The 14,140-nt window shown below is 58.9% G+C and overlaps 1 protein-coding gene across 1 annotated transcript in view; it reads right to left on the reverse strand.

Annotated features, from left to right (window-relative positions):
* FBN3 (fibrillin 3) overlaps positions 1–9,712 on the reverse strand; it is a 60,952-nt gene extending 51,240 nt beyond the window's left edge. The window contains exons 1-12 of the mRNA XM_004277668.3: positions 9,507–9,712; positions 9,290–9,372; positions 8,597–8,695; positions 8,146–8,241; positions 7,804–7,899; positions 5,808–6,005; positions 5,572–5,697; positions 2,664–2,816; positions 2,421–2,552; positions 1,899–2,042; positions 1,698–1,817; positions 1,455–1,580 (exon numbers count right to left, since the gene is read on the reverse strand). Coding sequence (XP_004277716.3) covers positions 1,455–1,580; positions 1,698–1,817; positions 1,899–2,042; positions 2,421–2,552; positions 2,664–2,816; positions 5,572–5,697; positions 5,808–6,005; positions 7,804–7,899; positions 8,146–8,241; positions 8,597–8,695; positions 9,290–9,372; positions 9,507–9,703 — 1,570 coding nt within the window. The 5' untranslated portion in view covers positions 9,704–9,712. The remainder of the gene's footprint in view (positions 1–1,454; positions 1,581–1,697; positions 1,818–1,898; positions 2,043–2,420; positions 2,553–2,663; positions 2,817–5,571; positions 5,698–5,807; positions 6,006–7,803; positions 7,900–8,145; positions 8,242–8,596; positions 8,696–9,289; positions 9,373–9,506) is intronic.
* Between the last annotated feature and the right edge of the window lie 4,428 nt (positions 9,713–14,140).

Genomic DNA, 14,140 nt, shown 5'->3' on the forward strand with positions numbered 1-14,140 from the left:
TGGAGCCTGTGCTCCCCAACAAGAGAGGCCGCGATAGTGAGAGGCCCGCGCACCGCGATGAAGAGTGGCCCCCGCTTGCCGCAACTAGAGAAAGCCCGCGCACAGAAACGAAGACCCAACACAGCCAAAAAGTTAATTAATTAATTAATTATTTTAAAAAAAAGAAAGAATGCACAGGGAACTATACTCAATACTTTATAATAACCCATAAAGGAAAAGAATCCGAAAACGAATAGATACATGTATAACTGAATCACTTTGCTGTACACCTGAAACTAACACAACATTGTAAATCAACTATACTTCAACTACAAAAAATAAATTAAAAAAATAAAATTTATATGTACCAAGAAAAACACTGATTAAGGATTTCAACTCTTACTGGTTACAGACTAGGCAGAGATCTGAAGGAAATATTAAAGACTTGACGGTAGGGCTTCCCTGGTGGCGCAGTGGTTAAGAATCCGCCTACCAATGCAGGCGACACGGGTTCGAGCCCTGGTCCAGGAAGTTCCCACGTGCCTCAGAGCAACTAAGCCCGTGCACCACAACTACTGAGCCTGGGCTCTAGAGCACACAAGCCACAACTACCGAGCCCACGCGCCACAGCTACTGAAGCCTGTGCGCCTAGAGCCTGTGCTCCACAACAAGAGAAGCCACCACAATGAGAAGCCCGTGTGCAGCAATGAAGACCCAAAGCAGCCAAAAATTAAAAAAAAAAAAAGAAAGACAATGGTAAAATTATAAAACAATGAATTAATCAAAATTACTTTCAGTAGGTGATATCTAACTAATAAAAAACAATGCAAATAAAAATTATAATGATTTATGCACAGACATAAATTACTATACCTAAAGTTAATGCTAAGAAAATAGCTAATTTAATAATCAACTTTCTAAATGTATCTAAAAATCAACAGAAAGTAAATGCTCTGCAAAAAAAAAAAAAGAATGAAAGGAAGAAAATCCTTCCTGATGAGGGAAGACTACAAGGCAGGTCCCCTCAGACAGGGTGACAGAAAAGAATAAAGGGAGTCCCCGGTGGCCCCTACAAGCTGTGGGGAGCTTGGGTGGCACCCCCATACCCCACAGGGAGCCTGAGATCGGGGCACTCTCCACGGTCCTGACCCACCTCTCTCGGAGGCCAGACTCTCTCGAGGACAGGTGAGGGGCCATGAGTCAGGGGCAGGGGCAGACGCAGACAGCTGATGGCATGGTCTTACCCCAAAGGCCCCTTCCTGGGATTCAGGGCATGAATTCAGGAAGGAGAGAATGAGTGAGTAGGGGCTGGATAGACCACAAGGAGGATCTCAGATGGGCTGGTTCGGCTCAGAAAGGGGAGCAGAGGACCCACCGTGAGGAGGGAGGTGGGTGATGCAGCACGAGTGGCAAGACGCAGAAGGCAGCTACTGGGGCCCAGAAGCCGCTTCCCCACCCGCTCACCCTCAACTCACCCACACAGTTCTTGCCATCGGGGCCGAGCTCGAAGCCTGCATTGCAGACACACTGGAAGCTGCCTGCTGTGTTGACGCAGCGGCCGTGGTGGCAGAGGCCACTGCTGGCGATGCACTCGTCCATGTCTGGTGGGGAGGCAGGCGGGCAGTCAGCAGGCGTCCTCCTGGCCCCCAGGCTCTAATTCAGATGCAGGTTCCATCAGTCAGGCTCCCGGTCACCCCCTGTCCGATGGACGGCCATACCCACGCACTCCTGCTTGGTGAGCGTCGCCTGAAAGCCCTCCCAGCACCGGCAGTGGTAGGAGCCGGGGGTGTTGACGCAGTCTCCGTGGTGGCAGGGGCTGCTGGCACACTCATCCACGTCTGCAGGCAGAGGACCCTGAGCCCCAGCCCGCCAGGGCGCTCCCCCGCCCCCAGCCCACCCCTGCCCCAGCCGCGGCTCACCGATGCACTCGCCCCGAACGTCCTGGGTGTAGCCCGCGTTACACTCGCAGCGGTAGCTGGAAGAGGTGGGCAGGCAGCGGCCATTGAGACACAGGTTGGTGAAGTGTCGGCAGATGTCAATGGTCTGGTTCAGCGTGGCTGTGCCTGTGAGTAGGGCCGACGTGGGGCACCCGAGCATGTGCTGGCCCCCTGGGTCTGGACCTCACCTCCGGGTTCAGACACCCACTCAAGAAGCTGGAACCCTACCCCTACGGCCAGGTTCTCCCACTTCAGCCGAGTCCTGCCCCACCTCCACCCTGGCTGAGACCCCCAGCCCCCTACACCAGCCCTAGACCCTCACCCAAAACCCAAACCCTGACCTGGAGGCCTGGATCCCCAATCTACCCCCAGCCCCAGACCACTGTCAGTACTTTCATCCCTACTGCCCAGGCCAGGACCCACACTCCAAAGCCCTGACTCTCTGTCTCTGAGGCCTGGACCCCCTTCCCCCAAGGGAGGCGTCTTGGATTCCCAAGTCCTCACCAATGTTGGTGTCATCAAGGCCCAGGCTGGGAACCCCACGCCCACTGGATCCGAAGCCAGGGAGGCCGGGGAAGGGGCCTGGGTAGGAGGGCAGCAGCGGGAGCCCCAGGGCACACAGGCGCTGGAACTCATCTGCAAGGAAGCGGGGTTGGAGGCCGAGCCTTCGGTTGTGACCCGGGATCCCAACCCTTAGGCCAAGCTCTGGGGGCAGAGGAAGGTGGGAGGTGGCCCCAGGCCACTCACCAGAGCCCCGCGGCGGACACAGCTCAGGGGCCGGGCCAACTGCCCAGCACCTGCCCGTATCACAGCAGCACTGCCTATGGGTATAGTGGCCCGCGAGGTCTCCCGCACAGCGGCCCACGATCAGCGCCGAGAAGCAGGTGCCGGCACGGTGGTCTGCAAGGGGGTGGGGGGTCGGGAGGATCCGTTACCAGACTTCAAACCGCAGCTCTACCAGCACCATCTGCAGGACAGACCTCCTTGCCTCTCTGTGCCTCAGTTTCTCCATCCATGGGTAGGAGATGGCTCAGAACACCCACCTCACCTCGGTAGAGTGTTGCAGAGTGCACCGTATCCGGCACTCTGGCCAATCCTCACCGAGTGAGGATCTTATTACCAAGATTTCCAAATTACCCCAGGGAGGGAGACTTAGGCTAACGCTGAGCAAAAGTGTCCCAACATCTAAAGCTGGCATTGTTAGGAAGCTCCCTGTCACTGCGGGTATTCAACCACATTGAGTAAGACCCCTGGTTCAGGGGTTTGCCCCGGTGAGAAGTCATGCTGGGTGCTCAAGCAGAGATGCTGGGATCTGTACCTGTGTGTCCCCGCCTACCAGCCCTGGGCATTCTGGGGAAACCTAAGAGGCTGTGAATTTGAGGAGGGGCTGGGGAAGCAGACTGGTGGACTGATGGCTGCAACTCTTGGAGAGACTGAGGCAGAGACTCCCTAGGTATGAAAACCACAGACGCTTCCACTGTGCCCTCGAGCCTGATGGCGTTACACGGTGATCGTATTTCTCAAGCTCTGACTCTAAAAGAGCATATTTTTAGGTTTGAAAACCCACAAATGTTGGCCAGTGGCCCACAGCGGAAAAACCCCTCCCACCAGCCGGGAGGGCCCTTGCAGCTGTCCCTGAGCTGCCCGAGGCGGAGAAAACAGCAAGCTTTTCCACCTCCCCAGCCATACCCCGTGCACCTGGCGGGAGGGTAGGGGGGTGGTCCCCAGGTGCATGTGTGGGAGTCGAGGCTCTGCACTCGGCCCCACCCCTGGCCCACGAACAGGACCGGGCCTGCCCAGGCGAGGAGAGGTCAACAGACTTGTTCAAGGTCACACAGCTGCTGGAGAGCTAGGCGGGATGAAAACCCAAATCCCTGAACCCCAGGGGACCTGACCAAGCAGCTGCTTCCCAAGTAGGGAAGATGAGACAAAATGTAAGAATTTTGACAAAAATGATGCTGCCTTTGCTTATTAAGCACCTACTGTGATCAGGTCCTGCTATGCAGTCACAAACCCAACTTCCCCGCTCCCCTGTCTTTGTGAATGTGTATTGAGTGCCCCCTACACCCAGCCCTGGGCAAATCTCTTCATAAATTGTTATTTAATCCTCCCCATGTGGTTTAGAACAGCCATTATCTCTGTTTCACAGATGAGGCAGCTGAGGCCCAGAGACGTTAAGTCACTCGCCCAAGGTCACAGAGTATGCAAGCAGCTTAAGTAGCAGTTGGAACTCAGGACTGAATTCCAAGCCCATGTTCAGAGGACACCTGACCTTGGTTCAAATCTAGGCTCTGCTATTTAGTGGTTGGGAAATGCGCTACAGTCCAGGGGACGTGCCCAGAGGTAGCCTCCCTGCCAGCCAAGATAGCCCCCGGAGGTGGAAGAATAAATAGGTCTGGCGCTGGCCATGGTACACTGGCAGAACTCCAGACACAATATTCCCTGTCCTGGCTGGTAGAGACCCAGCCTGAGATGTCCGAGTGGTGCTGGAGACCTGCCAAGCCCACCCCACCTCCCCAAACCAAGACGCTATCCATGCCCTACCGCAAGTGTTCCTGGCCAGCCCTGTTGGCCACTGGCAACCTGTGAAGTCTAATGACGAGCTCATCAAGACAGCAGGACAGGGAGTGAGAGCCCAAGGATCCTCCCGCCCCAGCCAGGAGGGTGAGCCTCCAGGGGGAGGCACAGCCCTGACGACCCCACCCTGGCTGGGGGCAGGGAGCGGGGTGGTCTGGGGAGCTGGGGTGTGGGTAGCTCTCTCTTCTGGACTTGCGGATTTGGCTTAAGCAAATCTCCCCTCTCTGGGCCTCAGTTTATCTCAAACACAGTGTGAGGGAAGACGGGGTACTTTTAAAAAGTCTTCGGGAGCGTAAAGAGGGATACAGAGAGGGGGCCAGAGAGGCTAATGGGCAGAAGAGCGTAGAGACGGAGGCCAGATAACCAGATGGGCATCAAGATGGGGGCATAGAGGTGGGGGCTAGAGGGGCGTAGAGGTGGGGGCTAGAGGGACAGAGGGGCATAGAGGCGGGGCTAGAGGGGCACAGCGGCGGGAGCCAGAAAGGGAAGAAAGGCAACCAGTGAGCCAGAAGGGCATAGAGTCCGAGGGGCAGAGGGGCACAGCCAAGACACCGAGACAGGGGACCAGAGAGCTAAAGGGCATAGAGATGGGGGCTAGAGGGCCTCTCAGACTGGGGTCCAGAGAGCACAAAGGCCAATGGGTAGGGAACCAGAATTAACGAGGGGATGGAGACCGGGGTCCGAAAAAGACAGAAGGGCATAGAAATCGAAGGACTAGAGGAGCCCGAGGGCCAGAGGGTTGCAGAGATAGATGAGCAGAGGGTCTGTCTCCTACCTGCCCTCTGCCCCTCCAGCCCCCCTGGGCCCTGGCTCACCCAGGCAACGGGTACCGTCCAGGCTGCTGGCATAACCACGGGGACAGGTGCACACGTAGCTCCCGACTGTGTTGGTGCAGTCGCCCCCGGAGCAGAGGCCTGGCACGCTGATACACTCGTCCACATCTACGTAGATACATGTCCGGTTAGAGTCCAGCCCCCCAGCAGCCTTACCCCACCTCCACCTCCTCCTCCTTGCAGGGGAGCCTGAGCCGCCCAGAGCAGAGAGAAGGTCCCAGCTTGAAGCTCTCCCCGTCGCCCACCTTCACACTTGGCGCTGTTCTCACTGAGCTGGTGTCCAGCTGGGCAGCGGCACTCAAAAGAACCCACAGAGTTAACACAGCTGCCCCCCTGGCACAGGCCTGGGATAGCCTGGCACTCATCCACGTCTGTAAGGGGATGAGAGGCACGTCAGAGGGAGAAACCAAGGCTGCTGAGGGCTCCCACTCAGCCCTGGCTCCCAGGACCTCGGTCCTTACGCACTGGGCCCCCCACTCACCTTGGCAGGCCCCCGTGTGTATATTGGGGATGAAGCCCCGGCGGCAGGGGTGTGGCTGAGCAGAGCAGAGCTCACATGGGAAGCCCCAGGCCCGGCCCACAGTGGCACAGCAGAGCGCCTTGGTGCAGACGAGGCCTGTCAGCTGGTGCTGGCACCCCTCCAGGCCCACTCGACCAAAGCAGGGCCCTGTCCGGTAGTCTGCAGGGCAGATGGATGTGGGCAGCTGGCCTCAGGCTGCCCCCACCCCATAGTCTTCTGCATTTCCATCCCAGCAAGCCCAACTCAGGTCTCTACCTCTCTCGCCTGGACCACGGCGGTAGCCACCTTCCCAGCCTCCCTATACCAACACACCAGGTTTTTTTCCTGACCACAAGCCTTTACTCATACTGTTCCCCTTCCTTACCTGATGAACTCCTATTCACCCTTCAAAACCCTTTCTCTCCAAAGCATTCTCCAACCAACCTCCAAGAGAGGCCAGGACCTCCAAGCTTACAAAACCCAGGGCATGTCTGGAGACCCCCACCACTCCCCCAGGCCCACCCTCCCTTCAAGCCCAGGCGGGGACCCATGGATGCCCCGCTGGAGAGCCTCTCTCATCCTTGAGCACACATCTGGCTCTGCCAAATCTCCCAGACCCAGCATCCGCCCAAATGCTCTGAACCCACAACTCTGCATCCCCGACACCCCCTCCCCACCCAGCTGAAGGTGGTCTCATTGGCCCCCCCACCGCCGTGCACGGGCCCAGATGTGACTTCCTGGCTCCATCCGCCAGATGGCTCCAATCAAGCGGCTGGCACTGGACCAAGGGAAGCCCCTTCCAGAAGGAGACGCCAAAGCCAGCCCCCAGGCCTGTATGAAGGAGGGGAGACCCGCGACAGTCCTGACTTCCTAAAGCAAAACACGGCCCCCAGAATCTCACCTCAGTCATCCAGGACCCTGGAACCCCACTCACTCCTGCCTAGGCACCCAACCCTGCCTCTCTCTGGGGCCCCCACCCCTGCTCCAGGCCTCTCCTCTCCCACCCTCTCCACTAACCTTCATTTTCCCTCAGCCATCCCGACTGCTCCCCAAGTCGGCCCAAATTCCAACTCTGTTTTCTCGCCAAATCCCGTTTCCAAACGCTCACTCTCAAACCCAGGTAACCCCCAGCCCCTCCAGCTTCTGATTCATGGCTATACCCTCTCCGACCCGGCTTCGGCCACAGATGGGCCTCCATCCCCAGCAGCACCCTTCACACTGGGGTGAGTCCCAGGGTCCTGCCCATTTTTGCCTTCCCGGGCTCCTTGGACACACAGGGCACTCTGATGGCTCCTACAGCTGCAAAACTCGCCAGCCTGGGCATCCCCAACGCCACCTGCTTTTGTTCACTTTCTCATTCTCAGCTGCCCATGGTCTCCATTTCTCTGGTGGACCCTTAAATCGCCCTCCCTTTTCTTCCCCAAGAACCTCAACTATCCTCTGGGCTTCAGCCCCGTGGATGGGGCAGCCCCAGGCCTGGCTGTCCAACTGCCTCCTGGGTGACCCACGGGCTCCTCGGCCAACACTGAGCCTCAGGGTCTTCCCCCTCCCTACCCCCGGCTACACCATCTTCCCTCCCATTTTCAGAGCAGACCTGGGATTTGTCCCTGCTTCCGTCCCTCCCCTTGCCCACCACACCCCCCAACATCCAACTTCTCACAAAACATTGTTCTTTCCACCGTGTTTGTCTTGGTTACAGCCTCCCAACAGGTGACCTCCACCCACCTCAGCCCGTGGGATCATTTCAACAGTGAGGATGAAACATGAGGGGGCGTGTCCATCTCATGAACTCCGACTTATCCCTTCTACAGGAAGCCCTCCGTGACTCCCTTCCCTGGAGCACAGTTTCTCTGCCCTTCACAGCAGCAGGGGCAGCAGGAAGGAGGTCAGCTGGACCCTCCCAGGGCCTGGCCACGTCTCAGGGGCTGCCAGGAAGCCCTCCTCCCCCCAAACCCCTGCCCCGCGCTCAGCTTGGTACCTTTCTCACACTGAGGCCCCATGAAGCCGTACACACAGGCACAGCGGTTCGGCCCGATGCAGCGGCCCCCGTTGTGGCAGCCGTGGTCACAGACGGCTGTGGAGGAAGTGGCGGGGGTGTGGCCTGAGGTCCCCCAGCAGCAGAGGGAGCTGGGGCCCCGGGCGGGCCCTCCTTCACGCAGGAATCCCCATAATCCAGCCCAGACCAAGAGATAAGATTGTGACAATGAATGTGTCCCCTCCAATCCCGGTCCCAGAGGAGTGACCCGTGGGCGGTGGGCGGGTGGCAGCGGAGACCTGACCTCTGGGGTCCCAAGCCCAGGTGTGCGCGATGGGTACTCACGTTGCCCACACACGGTGCCCGTGTAGCCCCTCTGGCACAGGCAGGACTCCCCTCGGCAGCTGCCCCCATTCATGCAGCTCACACTGCACCCCGACCCTGCGGGCGGGGAAGAGGGACACACAGGAAGGCCCCGAGATGCATGCACAAGGCGCCGGGACCAGGTGCGCCCAGCCTGGCTCTGGTCCCTCAGCAAAACCCGCCTGGGCTCCCGGAAGCTTCGGGAAGCCTCTCACCTTCTCTTCCCACCCCTAGGGGGTCACTTGCTTTCTTTATTTTTTTTTAAGCTTATAATTTTTTTTTTTCATTTTTTACTTTTTTTTTTTTTGACCTCGCCACGCGGCATGCAGGATCTTCCCCGACCAGGGATCGAACCCAGGCTCCCTGCGTTGGGAGCGCAGAGTCTTACCCACTGGACCGCCAGGGAAGTCCTGGGGGGTCACTTCCTGCTCACCTCGGCTCATCCCGCAGCTGGGGGCCAGCTTCCCATCAGCACAGGCGCACAGGTTGGGTCGGGAGCAGAAGCCCTCGCCGCAGGCGTGCCTACAGACCGCTGGAGAGTAACAGGTGACGGTCAAGGCCAGGACCCGAATCCTCCGCCATCCCCACCCCATGGGTGCCCCGGGGGCCGAGGCTCTGCTGGAGCCATTGGGAGACAGAGGTGCTCTTTGGGCCAGAAACGCTGAGTAGTAAGGACAGAAGCTGGAGGTGCTGGGGCACTGGCTGTACTGTTGGGGAGGAGGCGAGGGGGCATCTCCTGGAAGCAGAGTCGGATTCTAGACACATTAGAATGGGGTGCGTGTGGGAGTGGGGAAACAGAGAGATTGAGAGACACACACACACACAGAGAAAAAGACAGACACAGAGAGACAGAGACTCAGAGAGAGACCAAGACAGAAGGAGACAGAGACTGAGACAGACAGACGGACCAACAAGCAGACAGACACAGGGAAGTTGTACGACAAAGAAACACGGGCGGGTGGCCTGGGAGCCTGCAGACAGAAGCAGGGGCCATTCCTGTGGCTTAGCCAGACGTCCCAGGCCAAGTCCACTTTTAAACAAGGCTGGACTTGCTGGCCGTAAGTAAGAGAACTGCCCCAGTGTCCCCTGCCTGCACCCCCCACCTCCAGAAGGGATCGACACTCACGCACAACACACTGGTTCCCACCAGGCAGCGTCCTCCAGCCCGGGCAGCAGTAGGCATGAAATCGGGAGCCACACACATTCGGCCTTCAGGAGAGCAGGCATGGCTGGTGAGCCCCTGCCCAGCTGGACATCCCCTGGGCCTCACCCCCCGCACCTAGCAGGACAGCCCAGCCCAGCCCACACCCCAGGGGCTTCTCGGCATCCCGGGTACCACACACCCCTGCAAGAAGCCTGGGCTGCCACGCCTGCGCACACGTCCGAGACCTGCAGGCTCCACAGCCCCATCCCAACGGCCCTGGACACCCGCCACGCACGACAGGGCTGTCCAGGCCAGCAAGAGCCGAGCCAAGGGGTCCCGGGCCATGGTGTGGGTGCCGGCCCCTCTCCTTGTCAAGCACAGACCCTCCAGAACCATGACGTGTCCCTCGGAGGCTGCGGAGAGGAAGCAGAGTCAACCTCAGCAAGAAGCCCTTGGCCACGGGGCACCCACGAGAACCAGAAGCGGTGGGACCTCTGCCGGGATGGAGAAACTGGGGGCTTGTGGGAGCCCAGGGAGGCATCCAACCCCGACCCACAAGCAGGTGAACAGTCACGGGAGGCTTCTCGGAGGAGGTGTGATGTCTCAGCGACGGAGTCATCCAAGAGAAGGGTGTCGGGGCAGACACAGCACACTGAGAGCAGAGGCAAGAAGATCGTGGACCGCTGAGTGGAGGGGAGGGGGTGGCAGGCAGCCAGGGTGTTTCAGGAGTGCATACCTGGGTAATGCAGCTTCTACTTGTACATCAAGGGCAATGGAGAGCCCTTGAAGGGCTCTAAGTGGGAGGAACAAGGGCAGAAATGGGTGTTTGATGGAGTGTGGAAGGACTTGCAGGGGCCCCAGAGGAAGCACGCAGTTGAAGAGGCTGGGGCAGGCATCCAGATGAGAGGAAAGGATTCCAGGAGCAGGGGGCACAGGCTGGAACTTCCCAAAGGACAGAACATCCCTCTGCCCAGCAGGGAAGGGACAGCTTTTGTGCCCACTTCACAGAGGAGCAAACAAAGGCCATCACACATTTAGCGAAGGGCTGAGTGGGAGCTGAAGCCCAGGCAGAGGTGAGGGAGGGGAAGAAGATCAAGGGTACCCTACCCTCCAGGAGGTGGCTGGCTCTCTCCAGGACCTGGAAGGATGGGAGGGAGGCGATGGGGACACGGCCACTCCTGGCAGAGAAGATGACCAGGCAAAGGTTAGGAGGATGGAAGCTGAACCCTCAGGGAACAAAAGGCAGACCAAGTGGCCTTCATGGGGGGCCCCTTTCAAGTCCCACTTTCCACACCAGGGAGAAGAATTGGGCCTGGGTGCAGAACAGACGGGGAGTCTGCTGTGTGCCCTTGGGTCAGTGGCTGCCCCTCTCTGGGCCTTGGGGTGACATGAGAGTCTGACCAGGTGGTTCCAAGGTCCTCGGAGAAGGAAAAGACCTTTGTCACCTTTGACGGGGAAGCGAGAAAGAATCGGCCCGGCTGGTGAGGGGCACCCCTTTCTTGCTCCCAGGCTGTCCCGGCTGGTCTGCACTCCGAGGACGCCTTCTCTAGGCAGAATTCAGGGCCCACGGGGCCTCCATCTCCGGCCTGGCTTGATCCAACTCCTCCCTCACCCCCCACTTTGCCTCTGAGAACCGCGCCCGGGAGTTTGTGGAATGAATGAGCGGGGGGACGGCGCGCACTGCACGGGGTAACTGGGGGAGGCGGCGGGCAGGAAGCGAGGAATCCCGGGCTCCGCCGACGAGGAGGGGGCACGCGTCCTCAGAGCCCGCCAGCCGCGTTCTCCACCGGGCTGAGCCGGGGACGCAGGCCCGGGAGCCGCGACCACGCTCGGCCCCGCCCTCACCTGCGGATCAGAGCCCGGCTGTGTCCGCCGCCCGCGCCCGCACCCGCACCCGGGCCGAGCCCCTCCCGCCCGCGCCAGGTCCCCGCGCCCCACGCCGGCGCCGAGCGTAGCGCGGGGAGGGGAAGGGGCTGGGTCCGGGGCTGCCGGCTGCAAACAAAGGAATCCCCTCCCCCTCCGTCGTCCCGGCCCCCTCCTCCCGCCCTTGCCTCCCCCCGACCCGCTGCTCTCCGGTTTCTCCGCCCGCCGATGGTCCCGCGCTTCCCCTACCTGCCAGCCGGCGCGCGTGGAGGCAGGCGCGGCGAGCGGACGCGCGGGGCTCGGCGTTGGAGGGCCGGTTTGGCGCGGCGCCGGGGGCCCGGGGCGGGAACGCGAAACCGAGAGGCCGACCCCGCCGAGTTCCCAGCCCAGAGCTGCCACACGGGGGGGAGTCGGGGGCGGGAGGAGTTGGGGGAGGGCGCGTTTGCACCTCTGAAGCTCCCGGGGCGGGGGCCGGGGGCTCCGATGCCGGGCGGAGGGAGGGGCTGGAGCTGGGGGATGGCCTGGGGCTACGGGAGAAACTCCGAGGGGCCGAATGGGATGGGGGGCACAGAGCCGTAGGCGTGGGCTGAGACGCGGCGTGGGGAGGCTGGGGGGACCACGTTTTCACATAGAAATTGAGTGGTGGTGCCCTGAGATGGGGCTGCGATTTGGGGTGGCCTGGAAGAGAACCAGGCTTGAAAGGTCCCGGGACTCACCTGGAGGCCCACTCCTACGTCCTCCCGAGCCGCCGCCTCCTCCCTCGGGCAAGGAGAATTCCAAGGGTGACTTGGGAAACTTACCTGGCGCCTGGGGCCTGGATTCTTAACTAGACTGACATCCGGAAGCCCCTAAAAATGTAGGCAAAACGATGGCCAAAGATGAGTTTTCTAGAGAGGAGGTCCACATTTTTCATGTGATTCTCAAAATGGAGAGTTTAAGAATCCCGAAGTTCTAGACTTTCTGAGCCTCAGTTTCTCCACCTGTCACAAGGGCTGAATTTCAGAATTTCTGCTCCCTAGCTGGAGCTTACATCCAAACAAAAATTTCTAGCTTTCCCCACTACTTTCCCACCTCTGAAAACAGACACCACCAGACCAGTGAGCCTGAATATGGGGATTAGTCAGAAGGTGTTTGTTGGACCTGAGGCTGTTATTCCACTCAGCAAACTCCTATGCATCTGGCAAAGCCCAGTTCAAAAATCCATTCCCCACACCGAAATTGTTAGTTTACCCTATTGAATTCCAAAGCTGATTGTGCTGATCATGCCTCCATCAAAGTACTTGTGGAATGAAATAAATAGCAAATAACAATTTGAGGTGATATTTAGCAGGTGCTTATGTTCCAGACTTGGTGTTAAGAGTTTCATACACATTATCTCATTTAATCACCAAAAAATCTCTACGAGAGAGATAACTTTTATAATCTCCCAATATGGGTCCCAAGAGACAGACCTGGACTCTATGACACTCCTGGGCCAGAGAGAAGGAGGGGGGAAAGAAAGGAGCATTCTTTTTTTTTTTTTTTTACTTATTTCTTTTTGGCTGCGTTGGGTCTTCGTTGCTGCGCGTGGGCTTTCTCTAGCTGCGGCAAGCGGGGGCTTCTCAGGGGCTACTCTTTGTTACGGTGCGTGGGCTTCTCACTGTGGTGGCTCCTCTTGTTGTGGAGCACGGGCTCTAGGCACGCGGGCTTCAGTAGCTGTGGCACGCGGGCTCAGTAGCTGTGGCTCTCAGGCTGTAGAGCGCAGGTTCAGTAGTTGTGGCGCACGGGCTTAGTTGATCCGCAGCGTGTGGGATCTTCCCGGACCAGGGCTCAAACCCATTTCCCCTGCCTTGGCAGGCCGATTCTTAACCACTGCGCCACCAGGGAAGCCCAGAAAGGAGCATTCTGCCCGGGAATGGGAGCCTTGAAGGCTCACTGGAAAAGAGCAAATATGAAAAGTTGGGGGAAAGATAGGCTAATGCCTAGAGACAGGAGAGTATGGAACATGCGCAAATTGAGCAAAACTGGAGCTTTTGGGGAGGGGAGAAAAGGGAAGGCGGGCAAGAGGGAAGCTGGAGGGGTAAGCAGAGGCCAGGAGCCCTCAGAGTAGTGTCCCCCCACCTCTGAGGGGAGCCATGGTGGACTTCCAGGAAGAGGAGTCACTCTGAAGGCTGCTCTGTGGGGCCTAGAACTGGGTCTGGGGAGCAGTGAGGGCTCCAGGGCTGGGCTAGGGGGGCATGAGGAAGAGCGAAACTTTGGAGACAAGATTCAGGGCATCCTGACTGAGGGAGCGGGGTTTCCGGGGCCAGTGAGGACGGTCAGGAGGGGTGGTGAGGTGTGGGGAGAGTGAGCTAGGAAAGGAACCCCAGGATCAAGTTGACAGAGGTGTGGAATTCCAGCGTGGGAAGGCCCGGGGGCTGTCGTGGATGAGCCAGCTTTCGGGGACACCTGTGTCACCGCTTCTTAGGCTGCTTTGCCAAGGTCCACCCTGGTCTGCTCTTCAGCCACCCAGTGTGCCTTACACGGGCACTGGGCTAGGTTCCGGCTGCCCCAGAAGCAGCCCAGCATATGTGTGGAATGTGGGGAGGTACAGTCCCACACCAGGGACACGGCATGACCAATACTTCGATGGCTAAACCCCGAGGTAGGCTGGTAGATCAGGCAGTGCTTCCTTCTAGAATTCTCCCTACCCGCTCTCCGGAAGCCAGGGGAGAAGGAATCCATCAGGTGTGGCGAGACAGAGGCGGTGTGGAGCTGTTGGAAGTCTCAGTGACACGTGGAAGTTCTCAGTGACAGCGGGGAGTGAGTGTTTTTTGCCACTGCACCCTCCTCACTACTGTCACACCACCTTGCCTTCCACTGCCTGAGTCTGTTACACTGGTGTCCATTACCGATACGATGACTCTGTTACATCACACTGTCATGAAGAGACATTTAGGCTCTCACTCCCCCTCCAGCATCCTAGTGTACCCCAACACTGTCCTAAGGGTA

This window comes from Orcinus orca, chromosome 3 (assembly GCF_937001465.1).
Source record: "Orcinus orca chromosome 3, mOrcOrc1.1, whole genome shotgun sequence".
In the NCBI taxonomy this organism is placed as follows: domain Eukaryota; kingdom Metazoa; phylum Chordata; class Mammalia; order Artiodactyla; family Delphinidae; genus Orcinus; species Orcinus orca.